Source organism: Alosa sapidissima, chromosome 7 (genome assembly GCF_018492685.1).
Source record: "Alosa sapidissima isolate fAloSap1 chromosome 7, fAloSap1.pri, whole genome shotgun sequence".
NCBI lineage: Eukaryota > Metazoa > Chordata > Actinopteri > Clupeiformes > Clupeidae > Alosa > Alosa sapidissima.
Genome location: NC_055963.1, coordinates 6,395,527 through 6,420,025, shown reverse-complemented (window position 1 = coordinate 6,420,025; position 24,499 = coordinate 6,395,527). Strand labels below are relative to the sequence as shown.

Genomic DNA, 24,499 nt, shown 5'->3' with positions numbered 1-24,499 from the left:
GGCTATTTTGCTGTGGCGCGAACAAAACGTGACGTCACTTGCAAGGGGTGAACTGTGTGTTTCCCCCAAGCATCAGGATTTCCATACCAGCACTGCAGGTGGCAGTATAAATAATAGGACACAAATACCCTTACCCGCTCTTTCAAAGCTCCGGAAGTGGGGAAAGGTAGACCGGATACCACTACTGGCGTGGGATTACGATTTGTGAGCGTTTCGAGGTTGAGAAGACAACGTGAAAATGAGTAAAGCACATCCACCCGAGTTGAAAAAGTAAGTTTCTCCCTGTTTCAGCAAGCACGTTCACCTTATGCCATATGTACAGTTTTTGCTACGTTTTTTTGCGTTTGCTATTTGTGTATCTTAGGTTATTACTGGTAATGGCAAAATTGTTCAAATGCTAATTTTCTAGCCTGCTAACGTTAATTCATGTGTTTAACACAGAATCATCATAACCTGCCCCTTTGTCGTTGGACGTACCACAAATGTATGGCCAGATACTAGTAGTATCTGAGTAACTTGTAGTCTATTTGAGTCAGCAGGTTAAATACGATGTTTATTATCTAGAAAACTGTACGTGTGCTAGGCTGAAATTAACTAAACTCCATTTTATCCTTTTAGATTCATGGACAAGAAGCTTTCACGTGAGTTACTTTGCATACAATTTTCAGCATTGTTTCCTTTCAGTTTGTTTTGGCATATACTTTGGTTCAGGATGTTGTGTATGCCTACATATGACTTTAATTACGTTCTTTAATGTATTAATCACATTCAATAGAGCAGAAAATGTTCATGTTAATTTTGTTAATGTATAACTCTGTAGTTACATCTTAGCTCGCCAAACTTACCTGCTACACAATGTTAGCTAACCCTTCACTTTCAAATGTCTAGTTTCCTTAATGGTTTGCCTGCCATTATATGCAGTGACATCTTCTCTTTTTTTATTGTCTCAATTCCTTACGGCATGGATGATGTCCTTTCTTTTATAGTAAAGCTGAACGGAGGACGCCATGTTCAGGGCATATTGCGTGGATTTGACCCATTCATGAACTTGGTGGTGGACGATAGCTTGGAAATGGCACCAGGGGGACAGCAGAACAACATTGGCATGGTGGTGCGTATAGGTTATAGAGTCAAACAAATGTGAAGTCAAATATAACTTGAGAGAGAATTGGAACTAATGCCTATTTCAGAATTATGTCTTAGATTTTTATGTAAGCAAGTCACCAACACTAAAACAGACTTGGTCTGTGTCTAGATTAGATTCAACTTTATTGTCATGTGCAGAGTACAAGTACAAAGACAACGTAATGCAGTTTGTGTCTAACCAGAAACGCAATGCAAAGCAGAAAAGTGCAATGTCATATTCAAAGAATAGACAGGTGGTGCATACACAGGACAAGCATACTTAACCACTTTTTAGAGCTGGATCGATGTGGTTATCCTAAGCAAATCAGAATTTATCGTTGCTGTAATATACAACAGACTGTAGTTCTTGGAGCTGTCACTGTAATATGCAACAGACTGTAGTTCTTATAGCAATCAATTTTATTCAGTGTACATGCATTGATGGGCAATATGTCCTAGAAGTAATAATTGCCTATCTAATGATGTCTCATTCATGATCTTTGTTTGCACAATGCCAATCAACCATATTTTATGGTGCCTCAAGCCATTTTCACACTCCTACCCTCTCAGAAGCATATGAGCTTAATGTTTTTGTTCATGTATATAGAGGTTTGGATCTTGTTCTGAACAGTCAATCCTTTTCTTTCACCCAACAGGTGATCAGAGGAAACAGCATTATTATGTTGGAGGCGCTGGAAAGAGTATGATGAATTTTGGGACCTTGCATCGGTGCATGACACAGAACCATGGAGAACTTTTTTTTTTTCTGTATTGTTCAGTTATTTTTTGTTGATATTTGTTAGTCAAGTGTTATGAACAGTAACTCTGGGAATCAGAATGGGAATGGTGTTTTTGTAAGTTTATGTTTGAATGAGAGAAAAATAAAATGTCTTTTTGATCTATCATGTGGCTAAGTGTTTCATCATGTCAGGAACCAGAGGACAATGCATTGTCTACCTCTGCAACTCTATCCTGACTGGTTAGATAGATATCAGAACCAAGTTTAAAGAGTGCATCTGCTGTGATGCATATCACAAAATGAAATAATCTAGGCATAACCAGAAAGAGTAGCCTAAATAGGCCATTAGCAGAGGCTCTTTCTGAATGTCCTGTCTATGAAAGACAATTTTTTTTCTAAGACGTAAGGTATCTAGACTAAGATATTTGCACGCATTGTGTCAAAATTCACTAACTTTCAGACCAACCCCTGAAGTCCGCCTACTAAAAAAGCTGCCCTCTTTGAGATCCGGTATTTTTTCTGCGATTTTTCCTATGAGAAAATAACATGGGGATCTTGAATTTTCGCACCTGTTAAATTCTCGCAGGGACGAAGTCTGAAATGCAGACGTTTTGCGACCCCAGATGCTTCTCGTCTTCTCAAAGGATCTCATTCGTGACCATCAAGGGAACTTTATCACGATGCATATAGTAGGCTTGATCCATGAAATAACTGGCATTTATAAATAAATAAAATTCACATAGGGGTGTTCTTACTTATGCCCCCTGTATTTTAAGGAATACCATTTATTTATTTACGATACATGATTCATTTACAAAGAAAAAGAAAGAATGTGATTTAAAAAAATGTAGTCAACTTGAGTGCTTAATGTATGCACAGCAGCTGTATATATATTTTGCTCAACGGGGAAAAAATCGGGTCGTGAAGGGGTTAACACCACCTCTGGCAGACCATTGAAAACATTCAATAGAAAAGTTGAGTATATAGGTTACAAAATTCAAGCCGCACACTTTTATTGTGATATAATTGGCCGGATCCACATCGTCCGCGCTGCGTCAACGACCTGTGTTTGTTATTGGTCGATGTAGATGTACTGAGGCTATGTGGAAAGTAGTAATGTCGGAGGAGGTTGCAAAGGCGGTGCAGTCCGTTGTGGACAGGGTAAACCAGGCGGCTGCCCGTCGCCCGAAGGTTAGTTCCGCAAAATTAGCGAGATTAGAAGTGAGATTGGCAGAGTATTGTTCTTGCGAATGGTCCAACGATATTAATTGCACCATTTTTGAGCTGTGTGGGCTTTACCTAACGATTACGTAAGGCAACCTTTGCTCAGTTACTGACAAGAATTATAGCCATTTCTGCAATAGTAAAATAATTACCAGTGAACACATTTGAGTGTTAACAATATATCTCTAAATCATGTTGCATGTCCATGTTGTTATCACGTCTGACGTGAGGGGGAACACTTACTGCTGCTTCTGCTGATACTATCGAAATGCCCTAGGCTAGTTCGCTTCGCTAGCCATTTTACCATGGCAATGCCATGTAACGTTAGCTGGCTTTTTCGTTTCTGTTACGGGGGTGCGGGTGGGGGTCTCTAGAAATGGGGATCATATGAAATTATATCCGAAGTTACGATAAAGACGTATGCTAGCTAGCAGTGTGGCACTGGCACACCAGTCACGAGCCATATTGTGTGTGTGAGTCACAGTAATATCGTGACATTTTCGATTACTGTCCCCCCAAAGGCTGGATTAATTTGGTTTTCAGAATAATCTCAAATCAACACTTTCCACTGAAGCTAATCTTAAAATAAACGCAACACTCATAAACCCAGATGTTTCATAATAAAAGTCTGTGTAATCCCTCGATTTTATTAACGTTCTAACTGACGGAACAGGACACTGTTAACACTGAAACCTCTGCTGGGTGGTGTGGAAGCAAGGCATTGAAGCCAAATCCAGAGTATTAAAAAAATATGTAAAATTCATATCATATTACAGACACTGCCATGTGTGCCACCACGTCTTGTTGCTGTGAGCAAGACAAAACCACCTGAGATGGTGGTACAGGCTTACCAACAGGGCCAGCGGAACTTTGGAGAAAATTATGTAAGTGAAGTCCTTGACTGCCTTTGTGTTTATTTTTGTGAAACAAAGCCTGATGTCTAAACGATCAGTTTACGTAAAGATTCTTTTTTAACAGTCTTGACTTTGTTTGTTAGGTAAATGAACTTGTGGACAAAGCTTCTCATCCCCAGGTAAGGTGTTTTGTAAAGGTGATCTAAAACTAATTAAGGGAACAACTCTTGGCTATGAATTGGATTTATGTGTTCTTCTGTCTGTGCTTATCAGTGGGTTAGTCCAGAGAGTTATCTTTACACACAATCTAAATATATGCAGTTTGGGAAAAATAGAGATCATAAGTTTGTAAGGTATGACTGTGGGAAAACAAGCGTGCATAACAGCTTTTGCTCAAAGTAGTTGATATGCTTCCAGCATTCTCAGCCATACCTAAGCTACACATTTGGATAAAAATCTGAGAAATTCTTTAATCCATTCTAAATCTAATCTAGCCAAGTAATTTATTTATAATAGTTATATCGTTTTTGTTGTTGTTGTTGAGAACTGGTTGGGTAAACCCTGGCCCTTTGTTGATCAGATGGCATGTATGAGGGAAATATATGTGTTTATCTGTTTCAGATTTTGTCATCTTGCCCGGAAATTAAGTGGCATTTCATTGGCCACTTACAGAAGAATAATGTCAACAAACTTTTAGGTACTGAGTATTCTCATGTATTACGTGATCTCTGTTATCTTACTGCTTCTAAATGCACCAGGATCCTGGGCTGATGTGTAAGTGTGCATGGGGGGGTCACATTATACTCATGACAGCAAATTAGATCACTGCATTTCTCTTACTTAAACTTATTGTATCTTTAGGTGTCCCTAATCTTTTTATGGTGGAGACGGTAGACTCTGCGAAGTTAGCAGACAAAGTTAACAGTTCCTGGCAAAGGATACGGGCAGCGAACACTCAGAGGTTAAAGATCATGGTCCAGATTAATACCAGTGGTGAAGATAGTAAGTCATTGTTGCTTTTTAGCCATTAATTTAAATGTAATGTGATGCTTTGTAGTTCTTTTGATTTATTGTGTATGTTCATTGAAATATACATGTTATACAAATGCTGTACTTTCGTAATCTTCATGTAGGCAAACATGGGCTACCACCTGCAGATACAGTGAATACAGTCAAACATATTGTTTCCAACTGTCCCACCCTCCACTTCGCTGGACTTATGACAATTGGGAGATATGGGTATGACCTAAGTGAAGGCCCCAATCCAGACTTTCAGGTATAGTTTTTCACATTCCACATAACACACAGGTCAAATTGAGATCATATGTGACCCGATCTGGCAAAATTAGTCACAGTGACCCACATTTCTAAATTGAGATTTTATGATCAATGGACGGAGGACACGATGAGCTTTAAAATGATATCCTGGTTAGGGGAGCGCTGTGGCGCAGCAGGCTACAGCGCTTGTACCGTATACGGGTCCGAGTGCCCATGGGGACCCAGGTTCGAATCCGACCTGCGGTCATTTCCTGATCCCACGCCATCTCTCTCTCCCACTTGCTTCCTGTCACTCTCCACTGTCCTGTCCAATTAAAGGCAAAAAAACCCAAATATATATATATATATAAGAGAGATATCCTGGTTAAAAGCATGTCTTGGATAGTTGTGAAGATACAGCATTTTGAAATATGGCCTCCCGCCATCTTTTTCCAATTGAAAAACTGAGGAAATAGTGTTTGAAGTTACAGGTTACAGGCAGGTACAGGTAGGATTTGCAAGTTATAAGCCTACTTGAATATTATTTTTTGTAACTTTACATTCTTATCTTAACTATGAATCTCTGCCTCGTCTTTCATATCACTCCAAAAATGAAAATGTTTTTTGAAGTAATCGGCCTGTATCTCAAAATTAGAATGTACAACTTCCAACACATGTTGTCAGATTGGGTAACATATGGTTTTGTTTGAGAGGTATTGATATTTGAATTGAATTCTATTGACAGATAGGATTTGATCACCCGCAGGATTACATTTTGCAGTTGTTATTTACCTGTAGATGCTGCTGAAATGTCGACAGCAAATATGTGAGAATCTTCAGATGCCAGTTGAGGAAGTAGAGCTTAGTATGGGCATGTCAACTGATTTCGAACATGCGGTGAGTTCAACATTTGAAATCCTATCTACATTGGACAATCTACACTGCTCAAAAAAAATTAAGGGAACACTTACAGTTTTCCACAATTGTTAGAAAACATTTTTTGAAACCTTCCACCCTTTTCTCCATTCTCAAACTACATTCACAGAATGTCTAACAGTTGTTGCAAAATAAAACACTAGCCTCAAAAGTTTTACTTGTGCTCAGAACCAAACAGTGTCAGAGTACCAATCCAGTGTATGATTGAAGTGTTCCCTTAATTTTTATGAGCAGTATATTTCTGGCTATGGTTCACCCCTCATAAATGATGCTCTCATCAAATTATGTAATCATCCACTAATTACCTCCCTCTTTGACTACATATTGCTAAGTAATTATGGTGAAACACTTTTGGTTTCACAGATTGAAGTGGGCTCCACAAATGTGCGTGTGGGTAGTATTATTTTCGGTAATCGAGAATACCCTAACACTCCAAGTCCAGAGAAGAGGACAAAGGCTGTGACGGAAGAAGCTGCCAAGAAGTTGGAGCACCTGACAGTGACAGAGCAATGATCATGCCATAAAGAGCCCAACACACACTTACACACAGACTGAAACTCATCAAAAGCAAAGACAACCACCACCAACAAAATGCACCCATCTTGTGTCTTAAAATTGATTTATATTTCACTATACAATCCATTTTTGAACTTTAAAACAAATAAAGCTTAAACCTTCAACTTAACCAGTTTATTTGTTCAAAAACCTCAGCAACATCTGAGGTCCACAGGAAGGTTGCATTCTTCAAAAAAATGATGCCCCATACATTGTAAATAACAACATAATTGCCTCTGAATAATTTCCCTTTTGTGCCAGTAATAGTTGCAATTCTAACATCCTTACTGTTACCGTATGTAGGTGTTATTCAGTTTCTGTTTCTGTTCGAAATGACTTTTTAAAATACATATGGATTCACTCTAGTATATCAGGTGGTGGTAACTTCTGAAGCATCCTGTCCTCTCTGTGAGTTGACTGAGGAGTTGATAGTCACAGCTTACATGCTTTGATTCTTCTGAGTCAAAGATATGTGGTGTTGATAAGATGTATGTCAACATTTATATATAAAATTTATACTATAATACTGTTCTGTCAAACAGACAAATTTTTGCTTTGAGAGTTAAGGACATGAAATAGTATGTGTTTGTCTGGAATTTAAATGTCATTAAAGTAACTGACTAGTCCAGCTGCAGCAGTATACTGTATGTCAAGTTTATAAGATTATGCACTTCTCTACTGGTCTTCATCTTGCCATGAGGGGCAGCCGGGGACTACTGGTTAGCGCTTCGGACTTGTAACCGGAGGGTTGCCGGTTCGAACCCCGACCAGTAGGAACGGCTGAAGTGCCCTTGAGCAAGGCACCTAACCCCTCACTGCTCCCCGAGTGCCGCTGTTGTAGCAGGCAGCTCACTGCGCCGGGATTAGTGTGCTTCACCTCACTGTGTGTTTACTGTGTGCTGAGTGTGTTTCACTAATTCACGGATTGGGATAAATGCAGACCATTCTCCTTAGAGAATAAGTAAAATAGAGGGGTACTGAATTCAGCTCTACTGAACTATGCAGCTCAGTGAGGGTGGATTCAAAAGTAGAGGCCGGACAGATCCAAGTAAAAGCACTTGGGAATGGCTGTACACGGGCCTCAGGGGTTTTCAAAACCTAATAGTAAACATAGTGAAACACTTTCCTATGCAACGTCATAATAGGTGAGAGAAAAGGCTGATATGTAGTTGTATCATTCAGTGTCATATGGATTTGTATTAGGATTTATTTTTATGCATGTAGGGTTCTTTTACCTACTGTTTAAAATACATCATAGGAAAAATAAATGACAAACATTTCTCCAGTCTTTGGAAATACTCATTGATCAAACATTAAAGCTAAGCAATGTATTTATTGTTAAAAACTTGTATTTCATGTCAGGGAGTTCTTTGCCTCGTCCATTAATTCGGTAACAGGACACCTCGGCAGCCATTATCCCTTACATATCTACCACCACAAGGACTTACTGTAGATGTGAGTGAGCTTTTCCTTCATTTGAGTAATTAAATGTGTTGAACTTGAGTCCATGACCTTGGTATTTTTATTATACCAACTATTGTGAAATGAAATTAGCCACATTTGCAGAATATAAACAAAAAGACAGCCGTGCAAAGTTGTCTGATTTTGTGTTTCATAGATACCACTATACATTCCACTTTAAGGCTGTTTCTTTAATGTTGCAGTGATGCACACATGAGAAACAAATGCTTTTATCTTCACTCATGTAGTTTGAGCTATTTATTATCAGCATATTAAGAGAGGCAATTTGACATTTATAAATAAACACATCTTTGTAGTCTGTACGAAAACATCAAGAACATGAAATCTTTCATCCTGCAGTTATAACTGTCATCTTTAACTTTTGTCCATGGCCAACATAATGGGGGTCAAGATTAATGTGATTCCATGAAACACCTTAAGCTTAGTCTCACACAAAGACGAGACTGAATTATACTACGTAACAGAAAGTCATATCTAACTTCATTTAAAATGGACATGCTAACTAAAATAGAAAATGCTTATCATCAGTATACTGTTTTCACATAGTATGACACTGGCTGACTGAGAAGCTGTTCTTGTACATTAAGCTATTCAGCTTCTTAGTTACCAAGTACATCTATGTGGTGTATTCAGGAATGTGCTGAACTGCAATGCAAGGAAAATGCTGATCCAACCATGGTGCCTTAACTTTACACACACACACACAAACACACCAGATGTGTCACAACTGAATACATTTTGAGAGGTTGCTTTCTGAATAGCTGCAGTACTGATAAATCATGTAGAATATACACATGGGCCATCACATGTATAGCCAGTAAGTACACTTCTATATGAAACATAATTCTACCTAAGTTTCAAAACAACAAATGGGAAGGTACCTGAAACTGTCAACACGACCAAAAATAGCACTGGGTTATGTTGCCATTACTTTATACTTAAGGAAATAAATAAAACAAGTCAGGTCATATTTGACAACTACAATGTTTTCAGAAGTAGACGGGGCATTTATGAAATCAATATATACACATACATCCAGCAAAAGAAAACCAAAAAAATTATATAAGCCTCTTATATTTCACCTTGATATAGCATTTCTATCCTTCATTCTATCTTTTTCTGGGTTTTGCAAAGTAATGGAAGTGTAACATGATTAATCATATAATTCCAATGACTACTTTAGTAGAGCCAGTGACTCTTAATGTGATGGTATAAACCTGATGCCATACAACATGGCTCTTTACACATCAGTTTGTATGCCATTGTATTAAGACTAAGTACTACACATAGGGCAAGAAATACATTGTGGATATTTAACTAATTGTGTAGGTGTCTACTTGTATGGGTATTCTATGAATGATTAGTTTGCCAGACCTCTGTGTATATATATATGGGGGGGGGGGGGAGGTTAACGAGTGAAAATGTCTTCATTTGTAAACTTGTACACACATCAGTCCTGGGTGGTTAATTTTACACAAGCTTCTTGGCCTCGAAAAAACTCTTCAAGTGCCTCATCTGCCAGATGCCTGTGACGATGAGTATGAGAGTCTGGGCAATGGACCACCACAGGACACGCTGGTTGGTGCTCTCGCTCGTCATGCGGAAACGCTCCTCGCGATACTGAGGAGAAAAATGGAATCGTTGTGATATGACATTTTGGCTACAGTTTGATGTTACTTATCTATGGTTGAAAGTCAGAAGGCTGCACAAAATCTTCACTCTTATCACGGCAGTGTATTCATCAAAAGGTTATGTTTTCCTATGAATGTTGCAGGATGATTGCTCACTGCTTTTTACTAAATTAACTCACCCTCTGATAATTTTGCTCTTTCTGGATCTGCTCAATCTGATCCAGAAGCTGCCTGACCCGTAACTGCAGTTCAGTCAGCTTGTCCTTGGCTGCAATCTCTGGGTAGTTGTTAGTGTGTTCACCCACTTGAATGTCCAGATGAACTCTCTGTAAAGAAAATATTTGAATAGTTTAGCTAAAGTAAACAAAAGGCAAGACACGTCAATTAACACACTTGTTATCTATGTGACAATATGCATGTTTATTAATATGCCCTTTACCAATTTGCCCCCCGCAAACAGAGCCATCTTGGAGGAGTTGGAGTGTAAGCAGATTTGGTGCTCTCCAGGAGTGTGGGAGGTAAAAGTGAACCGACCTTCAGAGCCGTACTGACGGGAGAGAATGATCTTAAAAAGACAAAGGGAGCGCAGACATTAGAATGACGTTACAGCAGTTAGCATGGGGAGTCAGTTAACTGCAAACCCTCACCGCTATATAGGACCAGTAAAGTGAAAAATAATAATAATAATAATGAAAAAAAATCCTACATCTGGATCTGAGACACAGAGACAATACACAGAAACCGAAATGTAATACTCTTTGCCCTCTACTGAGAATTTACCAGTTGTATTCTATCCCATTAGTTTAGAGCTGTGTTTTTCAAAGTGTGGTCCGCAAGCTATCCCAAGTGGTCCGCAAGCAGACATGGTAAAAAATAATATAGATGAGTTGTTTGCCATATTGAACCAATTTGTATGTAAATCCAAACAGTTCTGCAACGCTGCCTATGTAAGCTATGCCAGTTTAAATCATATGAATCCTCGGACACAATAAGCAAGGTGCAAAAACAATAAGCAAGGTGGTTCAGTGAGTAGGCCTATTGTGTAATATACTGTTGAAGTAGGTCTACTCTTTTTTTTTTTTTAAACAAGGTGGTTGTTTAACAAGGTTGTGGTTTTAAACAAGGTCAGTTTATTTTTTTGTTTTTATTGGTCAAGTGGTCCTTGGTCTGAAAAAGTTTGAGAAACACAGGTTTAAAGGTCTGTGTAAAGGACAGACCTTCCTATAAGTGACAATGTCAAAAATACACAGGTGAAATTGATTCATGAGAGTCAGGAGTAACCTTTGTTTCTGGATCCTTGATCTCCACATGCATCCCAAGCCCTGGGGTGGAGGGCAGGAATGATCCAGTTTGCTTGTCCCATAGTTGTGTCCTGTATTTCCCTGTTTGGCAGCAAGAAAAGCAAGTCATATGAACACCTTGAATTCACACAGGTTTAGCTGTATATTACAACCATGATCTTCTCAAAATAAACCTTAATTATAAATATTCCATTCATACCTCTACCACACATGACACATAATATATTTCCTAAACTTAATAGGCTACCAACGACATGTATTACATAAAGCAGAATAATTTGGTTTCTTTTTTATTGCCATTAAGTTATGACTTCCACGCGTCTATTAGATAATAACATCGTGGTGCACAAAAAGCAGCAGTTTCCTCCAAAGTTATGAATTACTTAGTTATGAACTAAGTTATGAAACATGAGAACAGGTTAGACCGGTCCCTCACGAACAGTATCCTGGATAGCAGGATACTGGGTGGTGCACGCTGTTTACCATTCACCAACTGCTGCTGATAATCTAGCTAATAATTTGCCATGGCCTTTATCAGTGGCACTCATATTCCTAGCCGCATCCATTTGAAACGACGACGGTGTACATGACACATGCACAATACAATAACAATCACACACACAAAGCACCTGGAGATCAGAGTTAATTTCCTAAACCACCTAGCTAGCTAGTTGGACCACATCTTGTCACCCCAAATAGCAAAGTAGCAAGCTAGCTAGCGTTGCAGAGACCGCTAGCACCAAAGAGAGAACCTACCTATAACCATGGTTTCATCCGGTATTTCTTCTATGAAACATTTTTTTTCTGTTTCACCAATATGGAAGTAAAGAGCGTTGCTTAGTGAAAGCCAAGCAAACGCTGCCAAAAAGCCGGTGAAAGACACCACAGGCGTCATTTCAAACTCACCCTCACTGTAATCATCTGAGCTAAGGGAACAATACTGTTGTGAAAATTGATTCCTAGGACAGTTTCTGGGATCGACGTCATCTTAAAGGCAACGTCGCTTAAATACCAACTCATCCACGACAACGATAATATAGGCCAATTCCACAAATCTTCCACTCCTAATAGCATTGTCTGAGTGAAGATGCATAGATGGGTAGATGTGAAGTGATGCAGATGTGATAGAGTGCAGCATCATTAAAGACTGTTCTCGCCCCAACCACAGACTGTTCACCCCACTCCCCTCTGGGTGGCATCTCTCCGCACCCGAACCTGGTATAGAGGAAGCTTCTTTCCTGCGGCTGTCACCCTACTGAACTCTAGCTCTGCATACTGGTGATACTTTATTGATCCACAGGGGAAATTCAAGGTCTCAGCAGCATACAGACAACACAAATTCTTTAACAGCAGAAAGAGTAATTAAAGTATATAATATAAAAACACAACTAAGCAATAAAGACTGTAGAAGATAAAGAATATGCTAAATATACTAAAATACAAATTATACGAACTAACACTTAATCTAAATCAATTCTAAAAACATTATCCACAAAGTGGTGATTAATCAATCAGAGGCGCTTGCAATGACTGAGGCTGGGACTGAGCCTGTGATTCTCTGTGCATAGTAAGGTAAGGTAAGGTGCTCTGTGTGAATGAGTGTCATGGTGATAGTGCAATGGTGATAGTGCAAATGAGTAAGTCCAAAAGTGCAACAATGCAGAAATAAAGTAAAGTCTTAATATCTATATATTTAACTATTTTAAGAAAAGGTATAAGTGTGGCCACAGTTCGGCTGTGGCATGGAGGGAGGGGTTATGCATATGTGCTAATGTACTAATATAGCACACAAACAGTGAGGCAGAAAGACAGTGGTAAAAGTGGCTAGTGGACAGACAGTATCCAAACATGGAGGGGGTGAAGAGGCAGACAGACTATGCAGAGAAGTCTATCTCTCCTCTTCCCTTAAGTGAAGCATTGAACAGTTCAATGGCCCTGGGGACAAATGACTTTCTCAGTCTGTCTGTTGTGCAAGGCAGTGAGTGAAGTCTCCAGCTGATCAGGCTCTTCTGCTTAACAATAGTGCTGTGGAGTGGGTGACACTCATTGTCCAAGATGTTGATCAGTTTGTTCAGGGTCCTCTTGTCAGATAGTGAAGTGATGCTCTCCAGTTCAGCTCCCACTACAGAGCCAGCTTTCCTACGCCATCTCCCGTCAGCCTGGAAGTATACTTAACTATTTCCTTGTCTAGTTAGAGCAGCTGATGGATCTTTAGGTGAAGTCATGCTGTCTCTCCCTTGATGGGCATCATTGTAAATAAACATTGTAAATATTTTTTTTATACTATTGGTCTGACTGGGTCTCTATTTCATCTGTGGTATCAAAATTACCATCAGAGCAGAATAGACATGGATATGCATGTATGAACAACATGTAGGCCTACAGATATGTGCAGTGTAGCAGTAACATTACGTTCCCCTGTCTTGTTCACCTTGTACACTGCTGACTTCAGTTATAGGCTACTCTTACACTCTTTATAACATGCCACAACTGGGTTGTCAGAGAACTTCTGCATGTGGCATGTTGTGTAAGAGAGTATGTAAGAGTGTATGCTAACTAAAGTCAGCAATGTACAGGGTGAACAAGACAGGGCACCGTTTCTTGGGGTTGCTGTGACCAGTCTCAAATGTGCAGTCCCTCCTCCTGACAAACTGAAGTCTTTCTGATAGTCTTCCAGGACACCAGGGTCCAAACTCATCTGCAACAGCTTGTCTTGCATTAGGAGGGTTGGTATCAATTGGTGCTGGAGAATCAAAAAACAGGGAGGCTCACAACAAGGTATCAACTGTTTTTTTTTTTTAATGTCAGCAGCAACCAATGTTAACTTAAGGCTAGAACTTTCTACATTAAATTACCTTTGGTGCTCCGTAGACACCGCTGAAATCATGGACTTTTATTTAGACATAATCAGTCTAAGCAGGGCATCTTCCGCTAACGATTGACCCGGAATTGAAAGTGTACCATCAGTAGTAAGTGCGAAGTCGCCATAGTGTTTATTATTGTCTGGCCGTTTTGTCGTTTTTCTTCTTGTGAGTTGCGTGTAATAACATATTTTTTTGAAAGGTTATTGAATTTAAAGTCATGGCGCAATACAAAGGAGCAGCCAGCGAGGCTGGACGAGCCATGCAGCTGATGAAAAAGCGTGAAAGAGAACGAGAACAACTGGAGCAGTTGAAGCAAAAAATTGCAGAGGTATATATTTCTTTACAAAATAGTTGAATTCCGTGGTTTGATGATAACAACACTTGTTATACCAAGCTTCATGTAATGTGTCAGCAGATAAGTGGGAAAGATTAGCTGTTCGCAGAGACGAGAATGATTTGGACTGCGATGTGATTCTGGATGTGATTGGTCAATGTTGACAGCGCCCTCTGGAGTCCTTAGGGAAACATGCATCTTGAATCATAATTGCAGCATGTGTGTACCGGTAATCTGGGTATCCAGAAGCTCGCATGCATGTTGTGTGCAGTTAACAAAATAACCTAGGCTACTCAAATGGCAGTGAATGAAACTCTGGCTTGTCTATTTAATGCGCAGATATTACTGGGCGGCAGAACATTGATTAATGATGGGTTTGTAAGTTGAGTGAAATCTATATTTTACTAGTAGTAATTCAGTGTACAGAGTATGTAAGTATATTTAGTACCAAATAGTACAGTAACCAGTAGGGGTGTAGAAATGTTCAAAAACAGGATTTTAGGCCTATGTAACTATGGCTTTTTGGCACGTCAGATCCTTTTACATTCATGGAGATAAAAATTCTCAACAAAAGGTCTCAAAATATGAACAAAACTTATTTTGATTTAACTTTTTGATTAAAACAGATTTTTTCTCATAGAAATTGTCTCTTTTCTGCCGAGTGAGGTTAAATGGGTTTTATCAACAACCTATGGATTATATAGCCAATGACATCTGAAGATCGTGACCAAGGCCGTTCACTGCACAAATGAATCACATAGGCACTATGCAGGATATTCCAAAATGTAAGAGAAAAGTGCTTGACCTTTTGATCTGTGACTATCTTAATGTCTAAAATCTGGCCAAAACATGCTCTAAAATGTGTTGCAGAGAATGTTTGATAAAGGCAGTGAAAACAAAGCCTACTTAAACAGGTGTCTGTAAAGCAATTAGCCTACAGGGCAATTGTGCATGTTTTTGAAATATAATACTCTGGTCCTTTTGGAATCTTTTTTTTTATTATTCCTATGCATGTGAGGACTTGACTAGACTGTTTTTAGTTAAATCGTTATTGTGGAAATAATTACATATTACTGTGTTTGCCTACATTCGTTGACAGTTTCTTAATTACTTTAAGCTATTAAGAAGGATAAAATACAAAACAAGAGTTGTAAAATTCAGGTATCTAAGCTGATTGTTTATCATGCCATGTCAATGTGGTGTGTGCTGGTTCACCTGGTGCATATATGCTGTAGATCTTGACCGCATATAGCCCATTTTAAAAATATGTTTGAAGTAGGCAGTATGTGTGTGGTTCAAGTGTAGGCATGCTGACAGTGAAAGTGAAGATGGAAACCCTTCAAAACTGACTGACTGCTGATTGAAAATGAATGCTCAGAGTTTAGTATGAATGAGATATTCAATATAAATCAGAAAGCCATTGTAATGCTTATGGATTTGTCATTTGATTTTCTTCTTTGAATATTTTTAAGGGGAACATTCTCTCAAAAGAATCAACTTGTCACAGATACATCCTTGAGATTGTCCCATGCTTAATGATTTGTGATTTTGACAGTGCTGTTACTGTTTATAAACTGGAAAAAAAATTGTACACTCTCAGTAATCAGACCCATGTTCTTTGCCTGAAATGTATGTTAATGTGACTGTGTTGATGCTTTGTTTTCTCCAGGACAATATGGTGAAAGCCAATATTGATAAAAAGTTCTCAGCTCATTATGATGCAGTGGAACAAGAACTCAAATCCAGCACAGTGGGTAAGTTACTCTGGTCAAACTACTTTGGATGTACAGTCATCAATTTTATTATATAGTAAGTCAGAACTTTAATATGTTGTTTTTTTTGTTGCCTAAAGGTCTAGTGACTCTTAATGACATGAAGGCAAAACAAGAGGCCTTAGTCAAAGAGAGAGAAAAGCAGCTGGCTAAAAAGGAACAATCCAAGGAATTGCAACTGTAAGTGCATGTCGTCCCCCCCCCCCCCCCCCCCCCCCCCCCGCACATGTTTCCTATATTTTATTTAAAGGTAGGGTAAGCAAAGCTAAGCGTTTTTTTAATACGATCCGCTAGCATTTCATTCTCTGAGTACACCATCATCTTACACAGCCCTGGCTTTATGAACTAGAAACAAACAAATAGGGGGCAGTCTGTCCCCGAAACAATAACAACACTGGGGTTTATCGGGGAGCACTGAGAGGAAGGGCTAAGCTCCCTCTCTGGTGTGCTTTTTTGCTCTTTGGTTCAAATAGAATGTAAGTTGCTTTGGACAAAAGCGTCTGATAAGAAATAAACATACACAAACAAGATGTCATCCAGCATCGCTTACCCTACCTTTAATCTCTTACTGATTCATGATTTTACCTAATCACTTAAATAGGACCACAACCTTATGTAGTTTGCATTTTATAATACGAATTTACTATTCAAGTTTTGAATTCAGTTTACCTCCTTTAAACGAACATAGTTTTGACCATAATGTTGAACCTAATCATGATTGATCGACCGATGGTATTTTGAATGGTAGAACAGAAACTTATGACCCCTATTGCTACTTTGTTTCTGCACCTAAACCAGGAAACTAGAAAAGCAAAAAGAGAAGAAACGGAAAGAAGAACAGAAGAGAAAGATCGCTAGTTTATCATTTAACCCTGATGATGGAGAAGATGAGGATGAGGATGAGGATGACAACGACAACGACAACGAGGATGGGGAAGAGGAGGAGGACTGTGAGTAAAGCAGTCTTTTTGAAAGTCTGTACCACAGGCTGAAATGAACAAAGATTAGAAGGGCCATTACCAAACACTGATCGCCAATGCTTTGTGTCAGACTTTCCAGTGAAGAAGAAGAAACTGGGGAAGAATCCGGATGTCGACACCAGCTTTCTACCAGATAGAGACAGAGAGGCGAGTAACCAGCCGCGTTTCCCCCCCTCAGGGGTTAGTGCAAAGCAGTCCTCGGCTTTGTAGGTTTGTTTCATGTCTCTGTGCTGTACAGGTGTTTTATGTGTGTGCTTGTTTGTGTGTGTATGGTGTGTGTGCTTGTTTGTGTGTGTATGGTGTGTGTGCTTGTTTGTGTGTGTATGGTGTGTGTGTGTGTGCTTGTGTGTGTGTATGGTGTGTGTGCTTGTTTGTGTGTGTATGGTGTGTGTGCTTGTTTGTGTGTGTGTGTGCTTCTGTGTGTGTGTATGGTTTGTGTGTGTGTGTTGTGTGTGTGTGTGTGTATGGTGTGTGTGCTCCCATACAGGAAGAGGAGAATCGTCTGAGAGAGGAACTACGACAGGAGTGGGAGGGGAAGCAGGAGAAGATCAAAAGTAAAAACATCTTAAAGTGTGTCCTTGCTGAAAGTTCTGTGACCCGTCATGACCATGCAAACTAAAACACATCTCTATTAATGTACATTATTCCCTTTTAGATGAGGAAATTGAAATCACCTTCAGCTACTGGGATGGCTCAGGTCACAGAAAGACTGTCAAGGTAAATATTTATAGTGGTAGATTCCAACAGCCTCACAATTTCAAGTCTTTAGATATGGTAGGGTGAGTAAATACATATAATGAAAACTATTTAAGAGATGGAACACCTTTTAATTGAAAAAATATAATGTCCGCAACACTGCTTTTGATTATTTAATGCACAACAGGCAACAGGCATTTTGCCTGAAGAAGACCCAGCAGGGTCGAAACGTTGCCTGTTGTGCATTAAATAATTGGGAGTCAAAAGCAGTGTTGCGGACATTATATTTTTTCAATTGAGTATAGTTTTCTTTTGTCCTGCACCTGCCAGAAGGTGGGATGTGCACACAATAACTGTTTTATGGAACACATTTTAGCCTTGTTCTCCAATGGAGGCTTGCCCCTCTTAGTTAAAATTGACAGTTTATTAGTAGGATCAACTTTCAAGGGGGTCTTTATCGCAATAACACTGAGTGCAATATGTAAACAATTCATCATGGAGAGGACCAAATCCGCACGCTCTCTCTTAAACAAACAGAGCTTTCCCAGGCAAACGGACATAGCTGCATCCACACCCACTGCTACCCTTTTGATACTAAAGTACATGTACACATATACCATGTTTTACACATAAATGTAACCGACATGGGCTGGCATAATTGAAATCTTAAATACCTGAAGGTAAGAAGGTAGTGCACAAGTCGAAATAATATGGTGGACTGATTTCAATTTTGCAAATTTATTTGGGCTATGTCTAACAAACATATTAACGTTTCATCCAGTTTGAGGGAACTTTAGTGATGTGTGTGTGTGTATATATATATATATATATATATATATTTATAGATCTATATTTAGGTGGTAACCAATGTAATGACTTATACATAAAGCAGTGATGGCTTCTTAAGGAGCAACTCGCAACAAATATACTAGGGCTGTCAAAATAACTGATTAATTTTGATTAATTAATTTGAGAAAAAATAACTGATTAAAAAAAATAACGCAGATTAATCGATTCCGTATGACCTTTGACCCCAAGCCATTGTAGTCAGTAGCCATTAGACTGTAAAATGAAGGAGAGAGAAGAAAATGTGCTGACTAGATCGTTGATTGGAACATTTACTTTTAAACAACGGCCTGATGGTGTTGATAAAAATAAAGTCCTTTGCAATGTCTGCCGCAAGGAATTTGCATATCACCGGAGTTCATCAACTCTAACAGGGTACCCGCGGAGTCTTAAAGGTATTAAAAAGTATTACATTTCATTTTCCTAAATTAAGGCCTTAAAAAGTATTGAATTTCACCTCAAAGTCTGGAATTTTTTCACGGAGGTCTTAATTTTTCAAATGATCAGTAGATTTAGTCTAATATCCTCACGTAGCGTAAATCACAGGGATTAAAGTTCTCCGTCGTACGACGGATTTCCGTCAATTTGATTTTAGAAATGTCATATTTGAGATCGATGCAGATCCGGTGAGGAAAAAAAATAGGAGGGGGGGTCTATCACCTTTTCTTTTCCTTTTTTAAGGCAACTACAAATATTAGGTCCGATGAATGAATGTGTGTGATGGTAGATGTTTAACCCTTAAAGGTGTAGGTTTTTGAACAGTCTAAATTGAAGGTTCTAAAATTCTATGTTGAATTCAATGAACCCAGATATTCTTTAGAATGTTAATTTCCCAACATTCCCGTCACACCGGTGTGACGGTACTCCTTTAAGGGTTAAAGACCTAATAGTGTTCTTGAGAACTTTCTGTGTCTCAATCAGAGATCGCTCAAGAAGATAGGCCTACGTCAGCCATGAGTTTAGCTTTGTTTATGTTGTAGCTACACGCTTGTCTCATTGGCCTGGGGCAGTTGCTTAAAAAAAAAAGAGCACGTCTGGGGGACGGTCTAAAAGTTGGATTATAGTGACACAATCGAGACAGCTGATGAGGTTGCCCAATCCGTTTAACTTTTTTGGATATGCTATTGTGAGCTCTATGTGCGAACTCGGAGCCTGTGTTCTTTCCATGCATCAATGTAGACAATTTTCTACTATCGCGAACTCTTGTCAGGGGAGGTCATTCATTTTGGGTGTCACCTATTGAACAGATAGCCTGCTATGCCACCCGATGTACTATTATTGTTACAGTTTTTAATCAATGGAACTAACATTATGTGTAAAGCGACGCAATATAAACCGTAGCCTATGCCTCCCGCCTGTTATGACATGTACAACAATGTTTTTCACAATTTGAGACGGAAGGTTTTGACTGAGCGTGTTCACTTTAGAGCGTGAACAGTTCGCGACATTATTATTTTATGTTGAGTAAGGGGGGTCAGTCTTTTATGACGCAGACAGCTTGTAGCCTAGTCTATTTTGCTTAGGCCTCTTACAGTAGGTTGTGAGCGTATGTTGACAAAAAATAACCATGCAATTAAAATAGTCAACTTAAAACTTTGTTATTATTAATGTATAGCACAAACCCATAACCAGTAGGCCTACCAGAACCTCGCACATTAGCGTCATGATTTGTGTACGTTTATCTATGGCTGACCGTTTTTGCGCTAAGTAGGCTACGCATGTTCTTTCATAGCGCAACACGACCTGTCCCTCACCATATCGCAACCTCTTGTCAACCTTATACAATCTGTTGCTGAAGACAAAAGCGCCCTCTCCAGATTGTCGTTATCAGATGCGCAGACCTGTTGTATGAGCACACACAGTATTGCTGCTCATTGGGAAACTGAGTTGTCTGTAAAACTCAAAATTACCATGTTTTCATTAAATGCAGATGAGGCAACAAATGGAAATATGAACAATGTCTAGACTGTTCTGATTCGTTACTTTGATGAGGAAATGTGAAGTCTTGCAAACTTTGATTTTATAGATTTTACTTGGTGTTGAATTGCATATTAACAAGAAAAACAAATCTCCCCTTTAAATACTTTTGGCCTGAAGTAATTAAATAAGAGTGCAAGTTAAAGCCTTGCTACAATATTGCAGCAGTAGAAAAGAACAGCAATGGCTAATCAGCAATGGTCAGGGATGGTATTGAAATATTGTTTTGTTCATCAGGAAAACTCAATCTCAATCAAGAACACTCTCAATTCGCCTTATTCACATGGCGGCCATTGGCGGCTAAAACGAGGCTACAGGGTACATAAACCATAGGATTGTTATGTTCTATGCATTCACCTGTAGGTGGCATTAATTATATAGTAACTTAAGACCCTGTAGCCTCGTTTTGGTGTTTATTTGGTGCTTTACTTTGCTGTTTGCATCTTTTAATTAAAAACCAATAGGGTGCTATCTCTATAGGTAGATATGAACAATGTATGACTTATGGCCTGAAAAAAGTTTTTTTTTTTTTTTTTTCACTTTAATCCCTGAAATCAACTAGGTTCTATTCCGTCTAAATTTGTCCATGAAGCAGGACATTCAGGGGCCGTTTATACAAGAACGATTGCGAAGGAAGACGACAAAATATTTTATCATAAGTGCCTTTCCTTTACACGGCGACCCCGCCATCGGGGCTTGAAGACGCAAAAATCTGAAGACTCCTTCCAGAGTGTAGAGTTTTGAAGACGACCCGGGTTGCGTCTCCGTCTAAACGGCTAAACCAAAGATCCTTGATTACCTCTCTGGCTAAACCAAAGATCCTTGATTACTAGCAGGCTCCGCTTGAACCCTCTCTGGCTAAACTGTCAAATTAGAATGTCTGCGCGTGACATACCGGGGTTCTATCACACCACCACCCAGCGGTCTGGAATGCATATCCAATCGAATATCACATACTCTTGCGTCTTCATATAAACAAAGATTTCCCCCTGAGAATGCTCGTCTAAACGCGGATAAAAAAGACGAGACGCCACTTCTGCGTCTTCTCTTTTCATCGTCACCGTATAAACGTAGCCTCATTCACGTTACTACCGCGACAAATCTTTGCGTTGCCACTGCACTGCTGTCATGTTCATGTTGGCATGTTCAAACACTTGTAAATAGTAATTATTTGAGGTTTAATCTTACCTTTTAATATTATTTATTCTATCGGAATGGGTGCGATGTAGGTATTAAATTTCATCTGAAGTGGTATTAAAAAGGTCTTAAAAAGTCTTAAATTTAGGTCTGACAATTCTGGGGGTACCCTGTCTAAAGTCACACATCAATGCAAAGAAATAGTGTTGAAACTGAGGGAAGTGTTCATTTATTTTCATTGTGTCCCCTAGGTTATCTGTGGCCTGAAATAGCTACCTTGTATGTGAAAAACAACTTCTTACCGAAGCACTTTTGAATTTATTTCCTCAGCATATTAGGTCATATCATAGATTATTATGGCCATTATTAAAATAATAATAAAAGAGTTTTTGAACTTTAATGTCACTAATGCTGATTATTCAATGATTTATTTGAATTTAAAATTTTGAAATACTTTCACAGCAAATATATATTCGATTAATTAATCACAGAGTATGTAATTAATTAGATTAATTTTTTTAATCGATTGACAGCCCTAAAATATACAGACACTATTGTACAGTACATTGAGATATATGCATGTAATAGAGGTGATTCTTCATTAGGTTATGTTACTCACTGTTAGCAACTGGAATCAGAAGTTTCATTATTCCAGAGTGCCATAGCAAACTCTGATGTTAGTGATTTGCTGTTCCGTGTTTATATTAATGCATCATCCATCAATTATTACATTATGCATATTTTATGATTAACAGCGATGTCATTGATAAGAATAGGAGTTGAGTTGTGATTCATGCTGAATTTATCTTGTTTATACAGATGAAGAAAGGCAACACCATTCAGAACTTCTTACAAAAGGCACTGGAAATCTTGAGGAAAGATTTCAGTGAGTTAAGGTAAATAACTGCTGTTGAGTTGCCATCAACTGTTGCTCAGAATTGGGCCTTAAGGCATAAATGTATCCATCTAGTCATTCATAAGTCTCTAATGAAGCACTCCCTTAATGAAACTCTCAGATTCTTTAGTGATAGTTTACATTCAAGTATGCTGTATTATTTGTTTTCTGTACTATCAAGAACTGCAAGTGTGGATAGGTTTGGCAAATGTTGATAATCTATGAAGTGCAGTATCCCCTGGAGCTAAGACAAATGAAACAAATTTAACTTTTGTGTCTGATTTCTTCAGGTCAGCTGGAGTGGAGCAGCTCATGTACATCAAAGAGGATCTGATCATTCCCCATGTGAGTGAAAGTTGCCCTCCCTCCCTCTCCTCACGTATTGCTGTCTGTGCTTGACATGCACATTAAGTGTTCGAATTCCGTACAACAGACAAATAAATGAATCTATGTTTTCACAGCACCACAGTTTCTATGACTTCATAGTGACAAAAGCCAGAGGCAAAAGTGGTAAGTAGCTTTAGGAAATTAAAATGTGCTTGTTATGGAGGGTGCTCTTTTCACTGTAAAATGGAATTTGTGTGTCTTGAATAATACTAAGTTACAGCAAACCCATTTTCATTTTCCCCCCCTCAGGACCTTTATTCAGCTTTGATGTTCACGATGACATCCGGTTGATAAATGATGCCACTGTAGAGAAGGATGAGGTAATGTCCCTCTTAGTGTTGCAGTAAAACAGGGCCCACGTCCTCTTCATGAATGCTCGTTCCATGCATACAGTATATCTAAAATATAAACTTGGCTATACATTTCTATTTTGAGCTATACTACGCATTAATAACCTTAGATTAGGACCAACTAGTTGCTTACTCAGGATTTACCAAGAATAATTCACCTATTAAGTAAGAATAAGAAGTTGTTTAATAAAGACCTAATACATGTGTATGTGTACTATAGACCTTATTGAGCACTAACACATATGTATTAATGACTAACATGTATTTGCTAAAATGAAGTGTTGCCAAATAAATGTCCATATTCTTTATTCTATATTCTTTGGCCTAGCATATAGTCATCCAAACCAAATGTTTGTCTTAATTTGTGGAACATGATTGGTCATGTTGCACTCCATTGTGATTAGTCTCATGCAGGTAAAGTGGTCCTGCGAAGCTGGTATGAGAAAAACAAGCACATCTTTCCCGCCAGTCGATGGGAGCCGTACGACCCAGAGAAGAAATGGGATAAATACACGGTAAACAGTTATTGTTCCATGGCAGTTGTACAAATTGCTAAGTGGTATTTTGTTAGTATCATGAAAAGTATGTCTCCACATAGTAGTGGACCGTTGATGAAAGAGGTTTGATAAAGTACCACATTGGTCCATGCTTCAGGCCAGGAATGTAGTACTATACTGATAAACGGTGCATGTGCCTGCTTGCTGTCATTGGCAGTGATTCTGGGTAATTCTAGTTCAGACATATGTTCCATAACCCTGAAATATGCAGTGAGAGCATGGGGAATCATTGATTTCCATAATGTTGATGGGTAAAGGAACCATATAAAGCCCATTGTGACATTATATGTTTTTTATGTTTGCAGATCCGGTGATAAATCTCCCTCCAGTATCAACATTGTGTTACATGCATATTTCATATTCACAATATCAAAACATTTTATTTTCCATCTCCAGTGCTCAGAGAAGGGGGGCCTTCTCTTGAGGGGACCTTGAATTGTTTTAAAAATGTATATAATCATTAACCAGAGTACCAAGTTTTTGAGTTCTTATATTAATTGAACTGTATTTAGTTGCAGCTGATGGTGTTGTCAATAAAATATTACAAGCTGTTTATTTGTCCTCTTTCCTTTCTATCTATAACTTTGCAAATACAGATAG

The 24,499-nt window shown here is 38.7% G+C and overlaps 4 protein-coding genes across 5 annotated transcripts; 3 read left to right on the top strand and 1 right to left on the bottom strand.

The window, feature by feature from the left end:
• Nucleotides 1-113: 113 nt before the first annotated feature.
• snrpg (small nuclear ribonucleoprotein polypeptide G) lies at nucleotides 114-2,028 on the top strand. Its single transcript, XM_042099112.1, has 4 exons — nucleotides 114-270; nucleotides 619-641; nucleotides 987-1,111; nucleotides 1,782-2,028. Exons 1-4 carry the CDS (start codon nucleotides 239-241, stop codon nucleotides 1,830-1,832), a joined length of 231 nt encoding a protein of 76 aa, XP_041955046.1. The 5' UTR covers nucleotides 114-238; the 3' UTR covers nucleotides 1,833-2,028.
• An 872-nt stretch (nucleotides 2,029-2,900) lies between these two features.
• LOC121713971 (pyridoxal phosphate binding protein) lies at nucleotides 2,901-6,820 on the top strand. Of its 2 annotated transcripts, none has more exons than XM_042099085.1 (8): nucleotides 2,901-3,055; nucleotides 3,865-3,972; nucleotides 4,086-4,121; nucleotides 4,564-4,639; nucleotides 4,804-4,944; nucleotides 5,076-5,218; nucleotides 5,998-6,096; nucleotides 6,499-6,820. In XM_042099085.1, the coding sequence occupies exons 1-8, from the start codon at nucleotides 2,966-2,968 to the stop codon at nucleotides 6,646-6,648; spliced, it is 843 nt and encodes a 280-aa protein (XP_041955019.1). In that variant the 5' UTR covers nucleotides 2,901-2,965; the 3' UTR covers nucleotides 6,649-6,820. The 2 variants fall into 2 exon arrangements, with proteins under 2 accessions (XP_041955019.1, XP_041955020.1); XM_042099086.1 differs by lacking the exon at nucleotides 2,901-3,055 and adding an exon at nucleotides 3,152-3,174.
• A 1,559-nt stretch (nucleotides 6,821-8,379) lies between these two features.
• Nucleotides 8,380-12,057, bottom strand: tmed4 (transmembrane p24 trafficking protein 4). The gene is made up of 5 exons (XM_042099100.1): nucleotides 11,861-12,057; nucleotides 11,085-11,185; nucleotides 10,243-10,368; nucleotides 9,983-10,129; nucleotides 8,380-9,792 (listed from the first exon to the last, which is right to left on the bottom strand). Exons 1-5 carry the CDS (start codon nucleotides 11,997-11,999, stop codon nucleotides 9,643-9,645), a joined length of 663 nt encoding a protein of 220 aa, XP_041955034.1. The 5' UTR covers nucleotides 12,000-12,057; the 3' UTR covers nucleotides 8,380-9,642.
• Nucleotides 12,058-14,037: 1,980 nt separating this feature from the next.
• fam50a (family with sequence similarity 50 member A) lies at nucleotides 14,038-24,450 on the top strand. The gene is made up of 14 exons (XM_042099081.1): nucleotides 14,038-14,073; nucleotides 14,168-14,296; nucleotides 15,972-16,056; nucleotides 16,155-16,254; nucleotides 16,873-17,024; nucleotides 17,125-17,201; nucleotides 17,542-17,608; nucleotides 17,710-17,771; nucleotides 22,530-22,606; nucleotides 22,896-22,950; nucleotides 23,067-23,115; nucleotides 23,242-23,312; nucleotides 23,747-23,857; nucleotides 24,205-24,450. The coding sequence occupies exons 2-14, from the start codon at nucleotides 14,186-14,188 to the stop codon at nucleotides 24,211-24,213; spliced, it is 1,026 nt and encodes a 341-aa protein (XP_041955015.1). The 5' UTR covers nucleotides 14,038-14,073; nucleotides 14,168-14,185; the 3' UTR covers nucleotides 24,214-24,450.
• Nucleotides 24,451-24,499: the final 49 nt, after the last annotated feature.